Raw genomic sequence first — 20,363 nt, forward strand, 5'->3', positions numbered from 1 at the left:
GGCTATTTTTTTTTTTTTTTTTTTTTTTTTTGGATTTTAGTAGAGACAGGGTTTCACCATGTTGGCCAGGATGGTTCCCATCTCCTAACCTCGTGATCTGCCCACCTCGGCCTCCCAAAGTGCTGGGATTACAGGTGTGAGCCACTGTGCCTGGCCTGTATGCCTTGTTATTTTATTTAACTGGGCATTTGAAAAAATAAACATCTTTTTTACTGTATATAGATTTGTTCTATGTCATGACAGTCATTAACTTATATGTGTGGCAGGTTCTCAGTCAAGGCATCAGCCCTACATAAATCCTCAAGTCCTTCTTAGTTTGTTTCTGAACATGCACCTACGTGGACTGTGTTTGCTGTTTTATTTTTCCCCAAATAACCAATGGCTTTTGAATTGCTTACTATTACAAAATTTCGCATCCCAGTTTCTCCTCAATGGCTTAGATGGACTATTGCAGGTCTCTTCCCCTAGCCTTTTGCCTATAACATCTGTATGTGTATAGTCACCCTGAATCTCTACTGAGCCACTCCATAAATAAATAAGTTTATTTCAGTCAATTTTTGGTATTTCCTGATGTTTCCATGAGTCATATGGGAGTCTTATAATCCCCCATCTTGTTGAAATTACACTCTGTGAAAAATTTCAATATCTTTATAATATTACATTTATGTCAATGTATAGCAATTTACCTATTTTTCAATTTCTGTTTGTTTTATGAAAAAGCAAATAGAAGCAATCAGGGCACTGCAAGTTGTGACTGCTCCAAGATGTGAATCATGGATCATGCAAATTACAATCATGTTTAAACCTGACCTCCAAAGGGAGAATAAAGTAAAAATTATCCCATGCGAGGATTATTCACCAGTTTATATGTCATTAGTTACCAGTTTTTCTTTATGAATAATGTTTAACAATATTATAAAGTATATCTAATAGTTATCAGGTTTTTGGCTTGTTACTTTTTGGTAGTAACTTATAAAACTGGCTGGAAAAGACAAATAAGGCACTGTTTGCATGTACAAATTATACCCAAAGTCCAAAAGCTGTTAATAAGAAATCCTCCAATAAAACCACATCATATTTTCTTTTTTATTTACACTCACATCAGGATTACAACTTTATCAGGACTGCACCTTGATCAGGAAGGGATGTTTCTCTTACAAGGCTAATAAGAAAGAAACAATAGATTTGCTGATAAAAAAGTAACGCATTTTAAAATTTTAACTTTAATTTTTAATTGAGGGCAATATTTTAAAGAAATGCTCATGAGTCATTCCTTTAAATTGTGTGTGTGAGAGAGAGAAAAATGAAAATTAGTCATTTCAAATGCTGCAAGATACAGTAGGAACATCTTCATGGCACAAACAAAAAAGAGCTGTGTAGCTAGAGGTTTCTATAGTCTTATGTAAAGTCACAATTTGTTCTATAATCTCTTTGAATAATTTATGTCTCATATATAGAGATTTGGAATAGCAAAAATACTTCAGAGAGAAATTAATGAGTGTATCATGACTACATAATAATTTACTTATGAATTTTCTTAGATGAGAAATGGTTGAACTGGATTCAATTTTTATCACAGCTTGTGTAAGACTGCCTCTGTCCCTCCTCTCGCATGCCATTGGTTAGCCAGCAGACAGTGTGCTCAGAGGCATTGCCAGCTCATTGCTCTTACAGCCTGTGAGAGAGGAAGACAGAAACATTTGCCAACCAGGCCAGTGACAGAAATGGATTCAAAATACCAGTGCGTGAAGCTGAATGATGGTCACTTCATGCCTGTCCTGGGATTTGGCACCTATGCGCCTCCAGAGGTAACAATAATGTTTTTAGTGTTGAGAGTTGAAAGGAGCAAAGCTAGAGGAAGTGGAAGCTGACCGGGTTGTCAGGCTTGTGTTCCTATATTACCCTGCATGACTCCCCTTCAAATGTCAGTCTTTGTTCTGCAATGCCGTCTTGTCACAGGGTCATCTACTGCTTATTTGGGGCACTGTTTTGTCTTTTGTTGATGTTTATTTCACAGCTTGTCAGAGTCTATAAAACTCAGCAGAAAGAACACGGCCTGCCTGCTCCCTCTCTTGAAGATTGATTGCAATGGGAGTGGTTGCTCTGTTTCTTTGTATAGCTGAACAGATATTTACTTCTTCCAAGAAGACACAATTCAGAGGAAAGTTTATAGCAAAAGTTAGTGGGGACGGGGTGCATGAAATCTGTTGCGAGAGTATCACTGTTCTGATGGGCGGCCTTGGACACCACACTGTAATACTAGACCTGGACTAAAGAGAATTTCCCATGTACTATTTGCACCTCTGGGAAAATTACCTCAAACGATAACATATCCTCATTTTAAGAAAAAAAAAAAAACTAGAACCAAACAAAGAAAGTTTAAATTCTTTGTCTTTGTTAATATGGGTCAGATTTGTATCAAAATATTGTAACAGAAAAATTTCTTGTTTCTTTGACAAGAAAATTAATGGAATATATTTTATTTTCTAGATTTAGCTATTTCTACACTGGAAGAAAACTTGTATCTCAAGACTGTCTTGGGAATACAATATGTGTGAATAGGGTCTAGTTACATAAAATTTGAGTCTCACATTTCTCATCTATAAGATATAAGGAGTTACAAAGGGACATTTTGAAGACCATTGACAGGAGTGGTTTCCTTTGTAATATAAATTGTCATGGAGAGGAAGTAAAGATGAGGACGGCACTGAAGCTCCGGCCTTGGTAAGCCTTTGATTGCTCGCCCAGCGAAGAGAAGATCAAGGATGCTATGAGGAGAGGGCTGTGAGACCCAGTACCTAGTTCCTTGTAATTCCATGGGAGAAAGAAAGCCTCTGAAATACTTTCAAGATGGGAAAACAGTTTGCTTTGTTTCTGTTTTTGTCATTTAAAAGATATGCTTCCAAATCTGTATCCAAATTTGTTACATAAGTCAATAATTGTAAATTTCACTGCAATCATATGTTTCCTAAAAGAGTTGCCTTGAATTTATGGAGCTGAACCCCATTTTGCTAATCACTTACTCCCCGCAGTCTATTTCTTATATACACAAATCAATATCCTTAGAGTATACATCTTCACTCCTAGTATTTGGTTCTGTTATGCAGACAGAATGGCCAAAGGCTGGGTAGAAAAGATCTAACATAATAGACTGCTATCCATAGATGTACCTATTTCCAATATAAACCTGCTGGTATCTTAGAAAGCGGGTTTCTCCCTATTTCCTAGCTGATAAGAATGGTGGCTCTACGGAACCGTTTGCGGGGTTTCTGTGCACCTGCTTTCCTTTTGGAGACCGGAAGTTTTGTGTCTGCTAGGCAGAGTGAGTCAATGTATCCAGTCCCAGGCAAAATCTTAGTAATGGAGTATGTAGAGAGCATCTCTTGTAGACAACAGTTCACATACACTGACAAAATATGATGCTGGTAAAGTCAGTGTGTTCTGTGCAACACGGTGGGAGAGGAATCGCAGGAGCTTACACTGTATTCCTTCATAATTCCTTCCATGTGGCTATTTCCTCGTGTTAATTTCACCATACTAAAAATAATTAAGATTATGTCTATAACTATATGTTGCATCCTGTTAATTTTTCCAAAAAAATCACTGAACGTGAAATTGTTTTGGGGACACTTCCAAGCTAGTGGTCAAGCAGTGATTTTTCTGGGACTGCAGAAGTTCCTGCTCTGCCCAACCCTTATTACTAAGTGGGAAAGACCTAGGCAGACTGGGATGGGCTTATGATTCTACATACAGAGCTCATCCAAGAAAGTAGGAAAAGCTGATTTTTGTGAACGTCGCTGCTTGTGCCTGAACTAACTCTCAGGCACACTAGTCAGAAAATACTACGTTTGGTTACTCCCCCAGGTTCCTAAAAGTAAAGCTCTAGAGGCCACCAAATTGGCAATAGAAGCCGGGTTCCGCCATATTGATTCTGCTCATGTTTACAATAATGAGGAGCAAGTTGGACTGGCCATCCGAAGCAAGATTGCAGATGGCAGTGTGAAGAGAGAAGACATATTCTACACTTCAAAGGTACTGTGCCTGTGATGAGCTTGTGTGCAAATGTATTTATTGTGACTGTGTGGAGGTGGCAATTCTATGACTGGATCCATAGTTGAGGGTGAATTGTGCTTATTCATTTCAATTTATTCACACTTACTCATGTATTAAAACTAATTATCAAAGGCAGGAAGTGAAGATGGCTTTCTCATCTTTGCAGTGTTCCAATTCATGACTTCAAAGGCCTTTTACTTTTTGAGCTCAGCACAGATCAATATGGTTTAACACAGACTATGGAATGAGAAATAATCTTATTCATATTATATTATTTCTTACCTCCTGGGTGAGTGTCTTACATTTGCTATGATTCTGAGTTTCCAGTATCATCTTGATCAGAGAGAGAGAGAAAGCAATATAAGAGAGCTCTGTGAGTATAAAACAATGATGCCTACATTGTTTTAAATTGCATCCAGCCCAGGTTAACATATTAAAAACTGTGTTTGCCTCCTCAGTTTCTAAACCACAAAGATACTTAGTCTTGCCCATTGGGCTGAATAGATGAAATAATTACACTACTAACATGAGTTGTAAAACATACCAAAGATAATTCAGATAATCGGTATGCTTATGATTTGATAACAACTTTTACCTTTTGAGTAATTTCACTCTTTCATTCAATATATGTACTAACTATATATCCAACATATTATAAAGTTCATCAGGATATGGCAGAACAAAAGGCATCACAAGAAGAGAGAGAATAATTTTGCCTGTGCTCGTTAGTTTTGAAGTAGTAGAAAATGTCTAAATATTAGGTGGAGCAAACTAGTAAAATTGGCTCAAGTTTTCATTACACAACTTCCTTCCTCTAACCTCTGCAGCTTTGGAGCAATTCCCATCGACCAGAGTTGGTCCGACCAGCCTTGGAAAGGTCACTGAAAAATCTTCAATTGGACTATGTTGACCTCTATCTTATTCATTTTCCAGTGTCTGTAAAGGTAGGCAGCTTGTGTGATCAAATTAATTTCACTTTGTTGTCAGCATAAATATTGTTTTCATGGATATTTGAACTAAACTTTTTCTTAGGAGGACATAGGGATTATAACATGGAAGAAGAGCCCCAAACCTAACTCCTAATTCCTTTCTATGGAATACATTTTGAATCCGTACTTCCGTGATTCATGTCTACAAGAAAAGAGAGTGCAGAATCCTCAAAGCCTCTGCCTCAAAAACTTGAGGAAATGACAATCATCTCCTTGAAGGCACAAGGTCTTAGTTATGTCTCCTGATTTCACCTCTTGGGATGTTCACAGACACAGAGTTTCATGAAGCTGTGGTGTCCAGAAAAGCTGCTGCACATAGGGTGCACAATGAGTTTCCATCTTCTTGCCTCTTTTCAAGGTGGGAGAACTCAGTCCGGGAGTGTCTTAAACTACAAACCTTCATGGGAAATCTTGTTGCTTCTGCTTCCTCTCTTTTCACACTAGAATTTTTATTTTTGCTTAGCCATGAATTCTTGTGTCATTCATAACTTTTGCCTTAAGGTACTGAAAACTAGTCAGGCTAGTTAATGCAAAAGGGTGTATTAGATATGATAATGGGAAATCAAAGCCATGGCTACATTAAGAATTTGATAAAAACTCTAAAAGTATATCCTTTCTCCATCCTTATCTCTGCTTTATTACAAAAGGCTTTTTAAATATTTGTTCCAACCTTTTTCATTGGTGGCATTTATGGCTTTGGAGCACTTTAAGGCCCATGTTCATTACTGTGAGCTCCTGTGCATCACCTAATTTCCAGACTAGCCTTGAAAACACCTCCATTGACTTCATCATTGCTTCATGGTCCTGTTCATGGAAGATCACATGTTCAGGGAGACAAACAACTCTGATAGTAGCACCTGGGTCAAAAGTGCAATCCATTATACCTGGATATCAAGGTCTTTTGCAGTTGAAGAGAGGTATTGCCACAGAGAAAATTATAGGAGCAGAAGAAAGTCAATGAAAGTCAATGATGACACTCCATTAGGAACCAGAAAGATGGCATTTATTTATACATATAAGAGTTGTAAGAGATTAGAGGAAGCCTATCTCCTGAAGACATTCCTTATACCTTCATATGTAGTACACTTTGTACATATCATTCTCTGGAGCATTGCATCACCTACCTCATGGAGGATTAGTGTCATTAAATGTACCTCAGAGCATGGCTATGTGTGGAGAAATTGACTTGTGACGTCTCTAAACTGACTGCTTCTACTTCAGCCAGGTGAGGAGGTGATCCCAAAAGATGAAAATGGAAAAGTACTGTTTGACACAGTGGACCTCTGTGCCACATGGGAGGTGAGTGTTTGGAGGTGAGAGAACAGATAAGAAAGATGAGACAGGATACGTCTGTTTCCTATCTTCCTAGTACAAGAATGGAAAATGCACCATTGGATCAAAAACTTAGGAGCTTTACAAAGGTGGTTTTTGTGAGCAGTGAGGAAAAAGAAATGACAGGCATACAAAAGAGAGAAGTGGAGGAGGAGAATTGGGGGTAAGGAGGACTGGGATTTATTTCCTTGCCTGTGCATTAATCTCTCCAGTTTCCTAAGGAGGAAACAGAAATTCTTACTCTTGCAATCACTATCTTCTTCCCCAATTTTTCTGTTTTATTTTCTCCCTTTTAAGAAGCACAGCTAGCTAGTTTGATTGTCATGTCTTGACAGTTGTTGCTTTCACATATCATTCTCTGGAGCATTGCATCACCTACCTCACAGAGTTAGGTAGGTGTAACAGTTCTATGTTACATTTATCTTGCTCTTCAGTCGACTACACAAATGACACCTCACAATTCCTTTTTCCCAGGCCATGGAGAAGTGTAAAGATGCAGGATTGGCCAAGTCCATCGGAGTGTCCAACTTCAACCGCAGGCTGCTGGAGATGATCCTCAACAAGCCAGGGCTCAAGTACAAGCCTGTCTGCAACCAGGTGAGCACCTTCAGCCTCCTCTCCTTTCTGTTCTTCATGCCCCTCTTTCTGTCCTATTGCCAAGTATCCATTCATTTAGTCCCACTTATCTTTGTAAAAGAGAAGATTCTAGAGAGCAAAGTCTCTTCCTAGAAGGGCATGGAGGGCTCTTACTTGTACCCTGCTTAGAAAAGTCTTACAAAAAGGTGTTGTAACTTTGATGCTGAATTGTGTTACATTTATGGGAGGTCAATTCGATCAAGGATTCCAAGGATTGCCAATTAGGCTCAGGGAAAGGTGGACTTACCCCTAAGCTATGAAAGATGACCAGAGAGTGGATGGGTGAAGGTGATTTGGAGGGAACTGTGCATAGATATGAAGCCATGAAGAGATGGAATGAGCAGTACATAAGGAGACAGTGAGAGCAAGAGAAGAGAAATACTAGATATTTACATGGGTTTCAGATGTCTCAGTGCCTCTTGGTATCTCTGCTTTCACCCTTCTTGACCAAGGGCACAGATGCAGTAAAAATTATCTGCAGACAATGAAGGTCATCCGTGGTAGAAAGAGAAAATGACCTGTTTATGGAGATATCTGTTCACAGTGGATGAAATCCACACTGAGGAAGGTTCAGCAGAACATGGAGCTGACCTATGACTGCCCCCGCTCCTAGTCGGCTGCTCTTCTTTGGAGTCTGTCATGCAATCAGCTGCTTAAACACATCTATTCTCTGTGTGTTTCTTTCATAGCCTAGAGATAATTCCATCTTTTCCTTGAGCCTGACTGGTGATTGCAGGCCTCCTTGATCAAATTGACTGCCCCCAAATGTTACACATATTTCAGCATTAAAATCACTACACCTTTCCCAGTAACTTACATTTTTTTGTTTTATTTTATTTTAAAAACTTAGAGTCAATGAGTAAAGATCAACAGTGGAAAAACATAATGTATAAAATTAGTGAATTTGGTATAACGATATGGTGTTGTGATGACTTAATAAAAGCACTGAGAAATTAATGTGGTTTTAAGACAAGTAGTTCCCCAATTTTTTAATATGGCAACTTCCAAACTCTCCAACAATTTGATAAAAATAATACTGGAGACCCATGTTACCATTTATATTCAAAATTATTAACATTTTGCAATGTTATATGGTGTATATCTGCATAAATACATATAATGTTTCTAGAACCTCTTCAAGGTAAATTGTAAAGATGACAATTGACCCCTAGAAACCTCTCAAAACATGTCACAGGACTGAAGATATTCTCCCAGTTCCAGTGTCATTACTGTATCTAAGAACATCATCTATAGTGCCTTCATGTCATTTAGTATCCAGTCCATATTTGAATTTTTCATTGCTTAACCAAAATATCTTTTGTAGCTCTTCTTTTTTAACCAGAATTCAATTGTTTTTATATTGTTGTATTTTGATATCAGTTAACTTGTTTTTCCCAGTTGTTGAAGGTTTCTGTAAATTAAAGTTAGATGTGAGTATTTTATTACATTGGCTTAAACCTTTGGGGCAAGAAAATGTTTTCATCATGCTGTGCTTTTCAAATTGCACCACACTAGACTGCATACAATCACAGAATGTCCCACTAGTGGTGAAGGTAGTTTTAAAAACTTGGTTAAGCTAATGATGGTCATATCTGTTGTTTTTAACACATGTTTTCTCTTTAACAATTATTAGTAATCTGCTGGGGGATAATCCTCAACAGAAGAAGTCATATTCCCATGACAAATTTTCACATATGATTGAGTATACATCAGTGATTTGAACTTTTTTGTACTGCATTTCTGTTTTGTTCTTTGTTATTTCTTAGTTGTTATTTCCTTGGGGTTTTTACATAATCATTTACAATTTTAACAACTTGTTTAACTATTCTTACCTGACATTTAACTAAAAATAATTTCTCACCAAGTAAAAATAATAAACTACTATTCCTCTAAGTCAGGGTGAAAGTAAACTTCTTCCTTCAATTAGCAATGTATTGTGAATGTAATTACTGTAATGACCACCATCAGAGTAGACAAATATTGTTGTTCTTTTTCTCATTGTCGCACTAATTACTACAGACTCACGGATTTTTGTGTTATGATTTTTAATTTATTTTACTTATTTTTTAACGCTCACATCTACTCAGCATATATATATATGTGTATATATATTATATATATGTGTATATATATACATATATTTTATATATGTGTGTATATATAATATATTATATATGTGTGTATATATAATATATTATATATGTGTATATATATACATATATTTTATATGTGTGTATATATACACATATATAATATACATATATTATATATGTATATGTGTATATATATAATATATGTGTATATAGATACATATATATTATATACATACATGTATCTATACACATATATATTATATACATATATGTATATATACACATATATTATATATATATATGTATATATATACATATATAATATATGTATATTATATATGTGTATATATACACATATATAAAATATATGTATATATATACACATATTATATACATATATGTATATATACACACATATGTTATATAGATGAAAGAAGAATTTGATCAAAGACTCATGAGGGCAAGTGTAAAAGACAAAAGCACTTGTTTCATAGGGAACCCACTGGTGACATTTGAGATATCAACATACAAACCCATCATACAAAAAGGGAAAGTAATGAAAAACTATGAAAATTATCAGTATTTATGTGTATATGTATATTTTCTAGTTCATCTATTATGTATAGATATATATCACAGATGGCATATATGATCTATATATTATATAACAGATAAATTAGAAAACATACATATACATGTATGCATTTTTGGTATTAATTAGGAAACTAGTTCTTTTGTCTTTTAGACCTGCTCTCATGAGTCTTTGACCAAATTCTTGATTTCTGGCATGATTTGATGCCCAAGGCTCAAAGAATCTCACCTCATCCCAGCTCTGAAATTGGCCGTGTCTCCCTCTAGTGGTCAGAGTTATTGAGAGCAGGATAGGGTTCCTAGAGTTGCTTATGCCCAGAAATAGCATTTCTATTTTCTTTTTTTTTTTTTTGTTTTTTTTGAGACGGAGTCTCGCTCTGTCTCCCAGGCTGGAGTGCAGTGGCACAATCTCGGCTCACTGCAAGCTCCGCCTCCCGGGTTCACGGCATTCTCCTGCCTCAGCCTCTCCGAGTAGCTGGGACTACAGGCGCCCGCCACCACACCCGGCTAATTTTTTGTATTTTTAGTAGAGACGGGGTTTCATCGTGGTCTCGATTTCCTGACCTCATGATCCGCCCGCCTCGGCCTCCCAAAGTGCTGGGATTACAAGCGTGAGCCACCGCGCCTGGCCAGCATTTCTATTTTCTTAGGAGAGGGGGGCACAAAATTTATTTTTATGAAAAAGATCATTTCTTGACAATAATATTCTCAGTTCAAATTTAATGCTCTACATTATTCAGCTTCTTTTACTTTGGTGATTTTAATATTAATGTAACTTTTGGATTATCTGATGCTTTTCCATCTTGCTCATCTGCAGGTAGAATGTCATCCTTACTTCAACCAGAGAAAACTGCTGGATTTCTGCAAGTTAAAAGACATTGTTCTGGTTGCCTATAGTGCTCTGGGATCCCATCGAGAAGAAAAATGGTAATAAGAGATACAGGAAGTTTACCTAAAACACCGGTTTGATTAAAAAAAAAAATTTAATCAGATCATGCTGTTTCCTGGAGTTCACTCACAGCTGATTTGGGGTGAGGGAAGAATTTGCATTTCTGACAAGATCCCAGGTGATGCTGAGGCTGCTGTTCAGGGGCCTCACTTGAGAAGCTCTGGTGCAGAGTGGACGCCTTAGTCTGTTTAGGGAGCTGCCTAACAAACTGTATCCCCAGCCTCTGGGCTTCAGCATTTCTGCCTTTCCTTCCAGGGTGGACCCGAACTCCCCGGTTCTCTTGGAGGACCCCGTCCTTTGTGCCTTGGCAAAAAAGCACAAGCGAACCCCAGCCCTGATTGCCCTGCGCTACCAGCTGCAGCGTGGGGTTGTGGTCCTGGCCAAGAGCTACAATGAGCAGCGGATCAGACAGAACATACAGGTGAGGAGCGGGGCTGTGGGCTTCAGGGCGCCTACACAGTGTCCTTCACACGTGTGCTTCTTGTAAGGCTCTCAGGACAGCCTTGGGCCAGCTCCATTTCCCTGTATTTCCTATGCATGAATTCTTTGTGTGCATCATAAGGGTTTCTTCTACTCTACCACAAGAGAGGCAACAGAGGTGGAGAGAAATAGGATGGGATCAAAACTAGAGATTTGGGTTAGCGTTAAGTCAGTGATATCCATATCCCTCTGCTGGGGATATGTCCTTTTCTTTATTTTCTATAATGAGGTATTTGATTAGATATTTTTTAGTCTCCAACTCATGGTGGATTTTTCTTCTTGTATATTTGTGTAGTATAAATTCCTTATATTTATTCTCTTAGAATTTTATCTTTGCGAAGTGCTTGTTTAACTCTGCCTTTTTTTTTTTTTTTTTGGCAAGGTGGTTGTGTGTCTTTATTTTTATGCGTAGGAGACCATATTTATACCAATACCTTAGGATATAAGACAAACCCACTTAACATAGAGGCTTAATGCAAAAGCATTTATTGAGCTCAAGATTCCACGGTTAGAAAATTAGCCTGGGCTCACCCTAAACTCAGTCCAGTCCTTCTGTTCCTGGCTGGGCTCTCATGTGTGCTCGGGGCAGTGAGGCAGCTCTGCTTCAGGATGTCCCTGGGGCATCTGTGTGAGTGCCCCCCTCTCCCATGCAGTTATTTATCCTCCAGCCATCCAGCCAAGGGTTCACCTCAGCACAGGGCACGACCCCAACATAGTGAATGGACATGTGCAAAGCCTTTTCAGGTCTAGGCTCAGAGCTGCCAACCATTGCTTCTGGGAAATTCTATCACCTAATGCAAGTTACAGGACAGGTCAGACTCAAGGGGTGGGGAAACACACACCACCTCTTATTGGAAGGAGGTGGAAATTCAGATAACCAAGCAAGTGGATACAGGGACATGTGAATGTTAGAGGGCATGTTCCTAATTAATCTATCATTTATACGATATGTGTGAAATAATAATAGTTATATGTATGAATATGAATATATATAAATTGATATATTATTTCATATATTCTCAAGAATTCATACAAGTCTCTAAAGAATTAGCATCCAGCATACATATATGTATGTTTTCTAATTAGTCATATAGATACATAAAATATACATCATGTATGATATATATTTTAAAACCTATGTCATATATATGACATATATCATGTATATGTATATACGTCACTATTTGCTAAAACATTAAGTAAAACAAATGAAGAAATCCATAGGATACTCTGAAATAGTGATACAGGGAATAAGAGAGTAAAAAATGACAATAATGAAACAATTGATGAATCTAGGTAATGGCATTCATTAAATTATTTTTAAAATATTTTTGGACATTAGAAAACCCACAAAACTAAAAGGAAATGTTATGAAAGACTGCGGAAATTATCAGTATTTATTATATATGTGTATGTTCTCTAATTCATCTAGTATATATAGATATATATGATATATGACGTATGTGTTATATAATATATATGTTAGATTAACTAGAAACCATACATATATGTGTATTTATTCTGGATATTAATTCTTTAGAGACTTGAATGTACTCTTGAAATAACATGTCCCAAATTTTACCTGTGTTGTCATATTCTCTGTGGTTGTTTTCACAAACAAAAGTTTCTATCCTTCATGTAGACTAATTTTTCATGCCTCTTTCTTGTGGTTGGTGAGTGTTGTGTCTTATCCTACATTGGGAATATCACAATATTTTACTGGGTTATCTTACAAAATTGTTAATATACTTTCCTTATAAATTTGGTTAATTCTAATGGGATTGACTCTTTAAATATTATGTGAAATAGGATCCAAATATGCATATCTAATTTTTGAATGTTTAGCAAAATTTACCACCATTTATTGAAAAGTTTATATTTGCTCATATAACTTGATTTTTTTACCTGTAACATATATGAAATGTCCATGAACAATTATCTGGCCTCTCTTCCATCTTCAGTTAACTTATTTACTTTTCTGTGCTATAATGTTAAAAAGTAAGTTTCACTTCCAGTATGGTACAAATATTTTTCTAACTTCTTCATTTATTTAATAATATCTTAGGTATTCTTGACTAATGTGTTATTTAAAATTTTGAATCATCTGATTAACTTCCACAAGTAAGTAAATGTTTTAGTCTCTCATTGACTCCTGAGTAGCTGGGACTGCAGGCACATGCCGCCACGCCCAGCTAATTTTTTGTATTTTAGTAGAGATGGGTTTCACTGTGTTGCCCAGGCTGTTCTCTAACTCCTGAACTCAGGCAATCCTCCTGCGTTGGCCTCCCAAAGTGCTAGGATTACAGGCATGAGCTACCGCGCCCGGCAATTACTGATAATTTTAATAGTTTTTGATAACTTTTCATTTTCGTTTTGTGGATTTTCTAATATACAGAAATATTAAAAGAATAATGCAACAAATCTTCTTACCTAGATTCATCAAGTGTTACATTGCTGTCATTTTTTACTCTCTTTCTCATTTTCTGTGTCACTCCTTCAGTTTCCCTATGGATTTATACACTTATTTGATTTAATGTATTAGAGTAAGTGACATCTTTATGATATTTAGAGTCTCCCAAATTTACACAGTGAGTACCCACACCTTTTGAATGTGAAATCATTACTATTTAGACAATTATTGGCTGAGTAATGTTGAAAACTAATTTTTCCTATTATACCTGTTCATTGGAGAGATAGATATTCAATGTTATTCAACAAACCTACTAAATTATGCTAGACATTACAAAATTTGCCTCTAGATTCTTCTGGGTCTTCTAGGTACATGACCCTATCATGTGGGCACAAAGTAAGCTCTGTTTCTTCTTCAGCTTCTTTTGAGATACTCTCTTTGTCTGCAGTGTTGTGCAGATTCAAAATATTTTATCTGGGAATGGATTTCTGCTTATTTTTGACTGGTTTTCATTGACCACTTGAGTGTTGAGAGAGGTGTTTCATAAATTTTGGAAACGTATCAATCTTTTAAGTATTGTCTCTGCACCCTACTGTCTGATGAACTTGGTTGTTCCCAACTGGCAATGATGTAATCTAAAAATAATTAAAGTTTTCTATTACTTCGATAGGTGTTTGAATTCCAGTTGACTTCAGAGGACATGAAAACCATAGATGGCCTAAACAGAAATGTGCGATATTTGACCCTTGATATGTAAGTAATTTTGGTGATGGATGTCCTAATTTATCTTCAGAGGAGGAATGTAGGATGGGTGTTGAGAGTGACCTCCACACCAGGGGCACAGAGGCCATTGTGAGACAGAGGTGAGACAGGAGCTTTCTGGAAGTCTCCTCCTGGATTCACTCCAGAGCTCTGTTCTCTGGCAGGGAGAGTGGCCCGGGGTCAGCGTGGGTCAACCTGTGCCTCTGCCTTCGTGACTCCAGGGAACTTTCCAGAGCAGCCAAGATCATTGCTGAATCTGCACCTTCCATGTAGGCCTGCCATTTGTACTACTGTCTAGTGTACACACTGTGGATATTGCCCATGTGGTCGCATTAGATGTTTCCGAATCTGTGCTTATATCTTGTTCTTCCCAACCTGCTCAATGTCTTACCAGATCAAAGGCAGTTCCGTCAATCTTGTGGGCCAGGTTCAATTCCCACCTCCTTCACATGGAATTGCTTGCTGGATCCTGTCAATTTAGCATTTTTAATCGTTTCCAACCTTTTTCGTGCCTTTCTTTGCATGTTTGTCCATGAGCCAAACACTGCATTTGCCTCCAGAAAGTCTGTCTTAGTGGAGCGAATAGGAGCGCTTGGCCTTGGTGTTCTGCAATATGGAGATCTCAGTGCAGAGAATGAAGAAGTGTTAAAATCAAATGCAGAGTTTAGATGCAAAAGCACCATTGTTGGTGATAATTTATAACCAATAACAGACGTTTCCTATTCCTCTATGTTCTAAGGTTCTAGGATTCGTAGAAGGTCATTCATATTATGAGGGAAAAAGAAGTTATGTAACTGCTGGCAGTAGGGATTTCAACAAGTAATAGAGATGATGAGACAATGGGTGAAAAAAACAAGCACAATGGTACATCATAAGTACCCACAATTTGGTGGATATTATTAGTGGTATTTTATTCATTTAGAGGAAAATACAAAATGAAAATGGAGATGATAAAAAGAAAAGGAAAAGTGGCAAGCATTAGAAAGTTTTACAACCAATTAATGTTTTTGGGGATCATAAAATCAATCACTAGTGTTATTTCACAGAACTCAAATATGGTCTGGAGTAAACCACTTGCAAGCTTCCAAGTGTTTGATCTTGGTGTAATCACAAAGGATAGGCTCAATTCCCTAATTAATAAGTTGTAATTGTACATGTGAGCAGTCATTTATCTGTGTCTTTATATTTCGTGTTAATTCTACCCATAAAATGGTTTATACATTGCAGCTCTTTGGATATTGGACCCTATATCAAAAACAACAATTTACATTTCTGAATCTAACCAACTGTGTTGCATATGATAGGCAGGTAGTAATATGTAAAGTAATTAAGTATAATTGCTACCAGTATAATCATCACACTCAAAATTGTTTATTAGTGATGAGCATATGTCTTGCTTATTCCGCTTCAATGTAAGGCAGAATGAGATCCATTTTTACTGAGAATTTGAAATAGAAAAGGTCAGAATATCTCTTTGCTCTGTTGACAGATGTGAGATCTGTTGTTGAGAGATGTAGAGAAATATGTTTGAACATTTCACTTCGTGTGTTTTATGTGTTAAGTTCCAGACAGGGGAATAGAATTAAATGATTCTTTATTTTGAAAATACAGATATGATAAAGTCACGTTCATTAAACTAAGAAACACAGATTCTAGAGCAGTTAGAAAAGGAACTTCGTAACATCTAAACTAATGGCAGCTTCCTAGAAATCACTGTGCTACCCGCTAGTAATGGAGTCATTGCCATTCAGAGTGTGCATTTTTTTTCTCTTTCCAGTTTTGCTGGCCCCCCTAATTATCCATTTTCTGATGAATATTAACATGGAGGGCATTGCATGAGGTCTACCAGAAGGCCCTGCGTGTGGATGGTGAAACAGAGGATGTCTCTATGCTGGTGACTGGATACATTGCCTCTGGTTAAATCTCTCCTGCTTGGCGACTTCAGCAAGCTACAGCTAAGCCCATTGGCCAGAAAGGAAAGACAATAATTTTGTTTTTTCATTTTGAAAAAATTAAATGCTCTCTCCTAAAGATTCTTCACCTACTTTGGTCTCCATAACTTCTATGTTTTCTTTCCTTCTGACACACTAGTGCCCCCAAATTGTGATTTGCCTATATGTTTAGGGCCGGGATTGGAAGATGATAACAACCATTTAAGATTCACTTCTGCAGTGGGAGTGGGTGGAGTTTCACCCTCTGGGAAAGGGGCAGGTGACAGGTATTTATCAGTCAGTGCCTCTCTAGCTCTTGTAGGAAGAAGCACACGCAGCATGGAGTCTAGAGGGTGAGTGATATTGACCAGCAATTCATGGGCTGCCTCCAGCAGTGTGAGGGTCAGAGTTTCTGGAGCCTTGGAAGGAGGCATCCCTGTGAGAGGGGGGGTTAGGGAAATGGGAGGGCACCCACATGGAAAAGTGATTAGAAGTCAGGTATGAGGAGGTTAAATAGGAGAGAGTCAAGTACATCTCTGCTTGGAAAAACATATCAACACCCTTTTTTTTTATCATTATATCTAGTTCATAAAAGGAAACTTTCCACATTGTTTTAACAAACCGCACAGCTGAGAGTCAGGCCTGAATCTTTGATGTGTGCCCAGTCACAGTGTTGACCCTATGGGTTTGTGGTGGGGCAGGGCATCAAAGACATCATTGACTAATCACATTCCCCTGAATATCTCATTTTTAGAAAATATTCTTAGACTGTAAAAATATACAGTTCATTTGTTATATTCAATCTTTCAAATGTTTTATACTTTAAACAAGGCATAGTTACAAGTATGAAACAAAAATATCCCAAAGCCATTATGTATTGCACTCAAGATTAAAATGGGAGATAATACATCTAATAAATCAAATGTTCCAAGACTTCAAACGTCTTCTGGAAACAGGATATGTAAAACAGCACACTGGTTTCAAACTTTGGTAAATTTTAAGAAGAACTCTTACAAAGGCATTTAATTCTTCTACATAATTTTCAGGGGAACTAATCAAATCAGCTAATCATGAAGACATGATTTTCGTTTTAGAAAACACTTTTGAAAACTTGGGATAATCTCATGTCTTAACGATCAAAGCATTTTGAGAAGGACAGTGGTTTTTAACCTGGGCACACGTTCTAACACATTTACTCTCCACTATTCTTACTCTGGTAGCCACGTTAACCCCATCAGAGATTCCTTCTCAAGCCATGTCTCAGAGCTGATAGGCATCCCAGCAAGTTTCGCAGCTCACAATTTTTTCTGTAAATTACTTATTCTATAAAATTGGAGGAGACCATAAAATTTGGAGGGCCCTAGACCAATTTTTTGGATTATTTCTGGTCTACTGTCATTCCGTTGATGATCTTAGATATTCTCTGCATTAAATATCACCTCTAGGCTGAGAAATCCCCCCAAAAATATTTCTAGCTCAGCTTTTTCCTCCAAATCTTCAATGGAAGATCGTAATGTGAACTCTGCATCTCCATGTTAAAGTTTAATGGACATTCACACTTAGCATGTCTCAAAGAAACCTCATGTAAACCACTGCCATCCTGTTCTACCTTAACTTTCTGAGTCTATGGAATGACAATTTCACATCTCATAAACTTGACTGATGTAAGTGTCAAGAAAAGATTGACATTTTGTTAAAACTTCGTAGTCAAGTGTGTAATGCTTAAGCCAACGTTCATATTTCAAATCTCTTTAGCACGTGTAACTGTTTTTTCAAGAGGCGAAATAATCATTAGGTCAGTCATTTGTAAATAGTACAGCTGCTATGGGCTTTTTCCAGTTCTTCACCATCCATTTTTATAAAACTCTAATTGTTAAAAAAAAATTACTCAGAATTTCATAAAGCCAAACACCTGATTTCAGGAACACTTGAGATGTAAGAAAACTTTATAGGGACCTCCAATCACTAATTTTACTATGTTTTCTCTCAAAGAAATGCTGAAGGGAGGAATTCAGGTTGGATGAAAGGAAATAGTAACTTACAGCCATATAGAGTTATAAAGACTTCTTGTAAATGTGAATATATGGTAAAATATAAAAACATGTATTTTTGAAATTTTGGATTCTACTCATTATTTTACTTCAAGATTTAAGATAGAAATGTATATAAATAAGTATAATTCTAAGCTAATATGTATGCAATGTAGGAAGCTGTAATTACTGACCAAAACTATGTGAAGTGGAGAAAACCTGGGGAAGTGGATGGTTTTATATGAAACTGAAGATAAATTCATATTGATTTAAAGTAAATTGTTATAACTTTATAAAGTTTTTCATCATCACCACAGCAATCACAAAGAGAATAATTATAGAATATACGCAAGAGGAAATGAGAAGGGAATCCAAATTTCACTAAAAAAAATCACGCAACCTCACAAAATGGTAACAGTGGATATGAAGGATAGAAAGCTATAAACCTGGTAGGAAAACATTGAAAATGGCACAAGCGACTCCTTCCCTGTCACCAATGATAGTCATGTGTTGCATAACGCCTGGGCTATCTTCTGAGAATGGCTTTGTGAGGCAACTGTGTCATTGTGGGGACATGATAGCATTAGAGAGAATTCTCTCAAACACTGTCATGGCCTTATCAACTATGCTTCTGTAATATTCTGAATCCTTTGCTGCCATTCCAACAATGTTTACAACATTTTCCTAAGAAATGGAATCCATTTCACCAAACCACTTTTCTTGCTCATCTATAAGAAACACTTCTCATTTGTTAAAATTACATCATGAGATTGCAAGCATTCAGTAACATGCAAGCTCCAATTTGAATTCTAGTTCTCTTGCTATTTCCACCACATCTGCAATTACTTTCTCCACTGAAATCATGCATTCCTCCAAGTCATTCAGGAGGGTTGAACTCACTTCTTTCAAACTCCTGTTCAAGTAAATGTTTTGCCCTCCTGTCACAAATCATGAATGTTTTTAATAGCATCTAGAATAGTAAATCTTTTTCATAAGGTTTTCAATTTTCTTTTCCCAGATTCTTCAGACCAATCACTATGGTAGCCATATATTTATGAAACGTATTTCTTGAACCATAAAACAAGAACATCAAAATTACTCTATGACCCATGGGAAACAGAATGCATGTTGTATTAGGCACGGAAACAGCCGTAATCTCTTTCAGCCTCTCTATAAGAAAGCTATTGGTTGATTAGGTACATTGCCAAAAGGCAGTCCTGTTGGGAAAAAGCCCCCCAAAATCTGGCCATAAACTGGCCCCAAAACTGGCCATAAACAAAATCTCTGCAGCACTGTGACATGTTCATGATGGCCATAACGCCCACACTGGAAGGTTGTGGGTTTAGGGGAATGAGGGCAAGGAATACTTGGCCCACCCAGGGCAGAAAACCGCTTAAAAGCATTCTTAAGCCACAAACAATAACATGAGCGATCTGTGCCTTAAAGACATGCTCCTGCTGCAGTTAACTAGCCCAACCTATTCCTTTAATTCAGCCCATCCCTTCATTTCCCATAAGGGATACTTTTAGTTAATTTAATATCTATAGAAACAATGCTAGTGACTGGCTTGCTGTTAATAAATATATCGATTAATCTCTGTTCGGGGCTCTCGGCTCTGAAGGCTGTGAGACCCCTGATTTCCCACTTCACACCTCTATATTTCTGTGTGTGTGTCTTTAATTCCTCTAGCGCCACTGGGTTAGGGTCTCCCCGACTGAGCTGGTCTCAGCATAGTCCTATTTTCAAAAAATTGTTTTTCTTTTGCTGAGCAGGACTTTTTATTTTTATTTTTTTTTGAGATGGAGTCTTGCTCTGTCACCCAGGCTGGAGTGCAGTGGCGCAATCTCGGCTCACTGCATGCTCCGCCTCCCAGCTTCATGCCATTCTCCTGCCTCAGCCTCTCCGAGTAGCTGGGACTGCAGGTGCCTGCCACCACACCCGTCTAATTTTTTGTATTTTTAGTAGAGATGGGGTTTCACCATGGTCTCGATCTCCTGACCTCGTGATCCGCCTGCCTCGGCTTCCCAAAGTGCTGGGATTACAAGCGTGAGCCACCGCGCCCAGCCTCTGAGCAGGACTTCTTAACAGTGGGCTTCAAATATTCAGT

General features: G+C 37.4%; 1 protein-coding gene across 2 annotated transcripts; it reads left to right on the forward strand.

The window, feature by feature from the left end:
* The first annotated feature begins 1,516 nt into the window (after positions 1-1,516).
* Positions 1,517-18,341, forward strand: LOC100603603 (aldo-keto reductase family 1 member C1 homolog). Of its 2 annotated transcripts, XM_030819361.1 has the most exons (9): positions 1,517-1,808; positions 3,865-4,032; positions 4,881-4,997; positions 6,264-6,341; positions 6,849-6,971; positions 10,512-10,621; positions 10,899-11,064; positions 14,204-14,286; positions 16,073-18,341. In XM_030819361.1, the coding sequence occupies exons 1-9, from the start codon at positions 1,725-1,727 to the stop codon at positions 16,113-16,115; spliced, it is 972 nt and encodes a 323-aa protein (XP_030675221.1). In that variant the 5' UTR covers positions 1,517-1,724; the 3' UTR covers positions 16,116-18,341. The 2 variants fall into 2 exon arrangements, with proteins under 2 accessions (XP_030675221.1, XP_030675222.1); XM_030819362.1 differs by lacking the exons at positions 6,264-6,341; positions 6,849-6,971; positions 10,512-10,621; ... (1 more) ...; positions 14,204-14,286; positions 16,073-18,341 and adding an exon at positions 5,086-6,005 and having other exon boundaries at positions 1,545-1,808.
* Positions 18,342-20,363: the final 2,022 nt, after the last annotated feature.

The sequence above is a fragment of the Nomascus leucogenys genome, chromosome 9, assembly GCF_006542625.1.
Source record: "Nomascus leucogenys isolate Asia chromosome 9, Asia_NLE_v1, whole genome shotgun sequence".
Lineage (NCBI taxonomy): Eukaryota > Metazoa > Chordata > Mammalia > Primates > Hylobatidae > Nomascus > Nomascus leucogenys.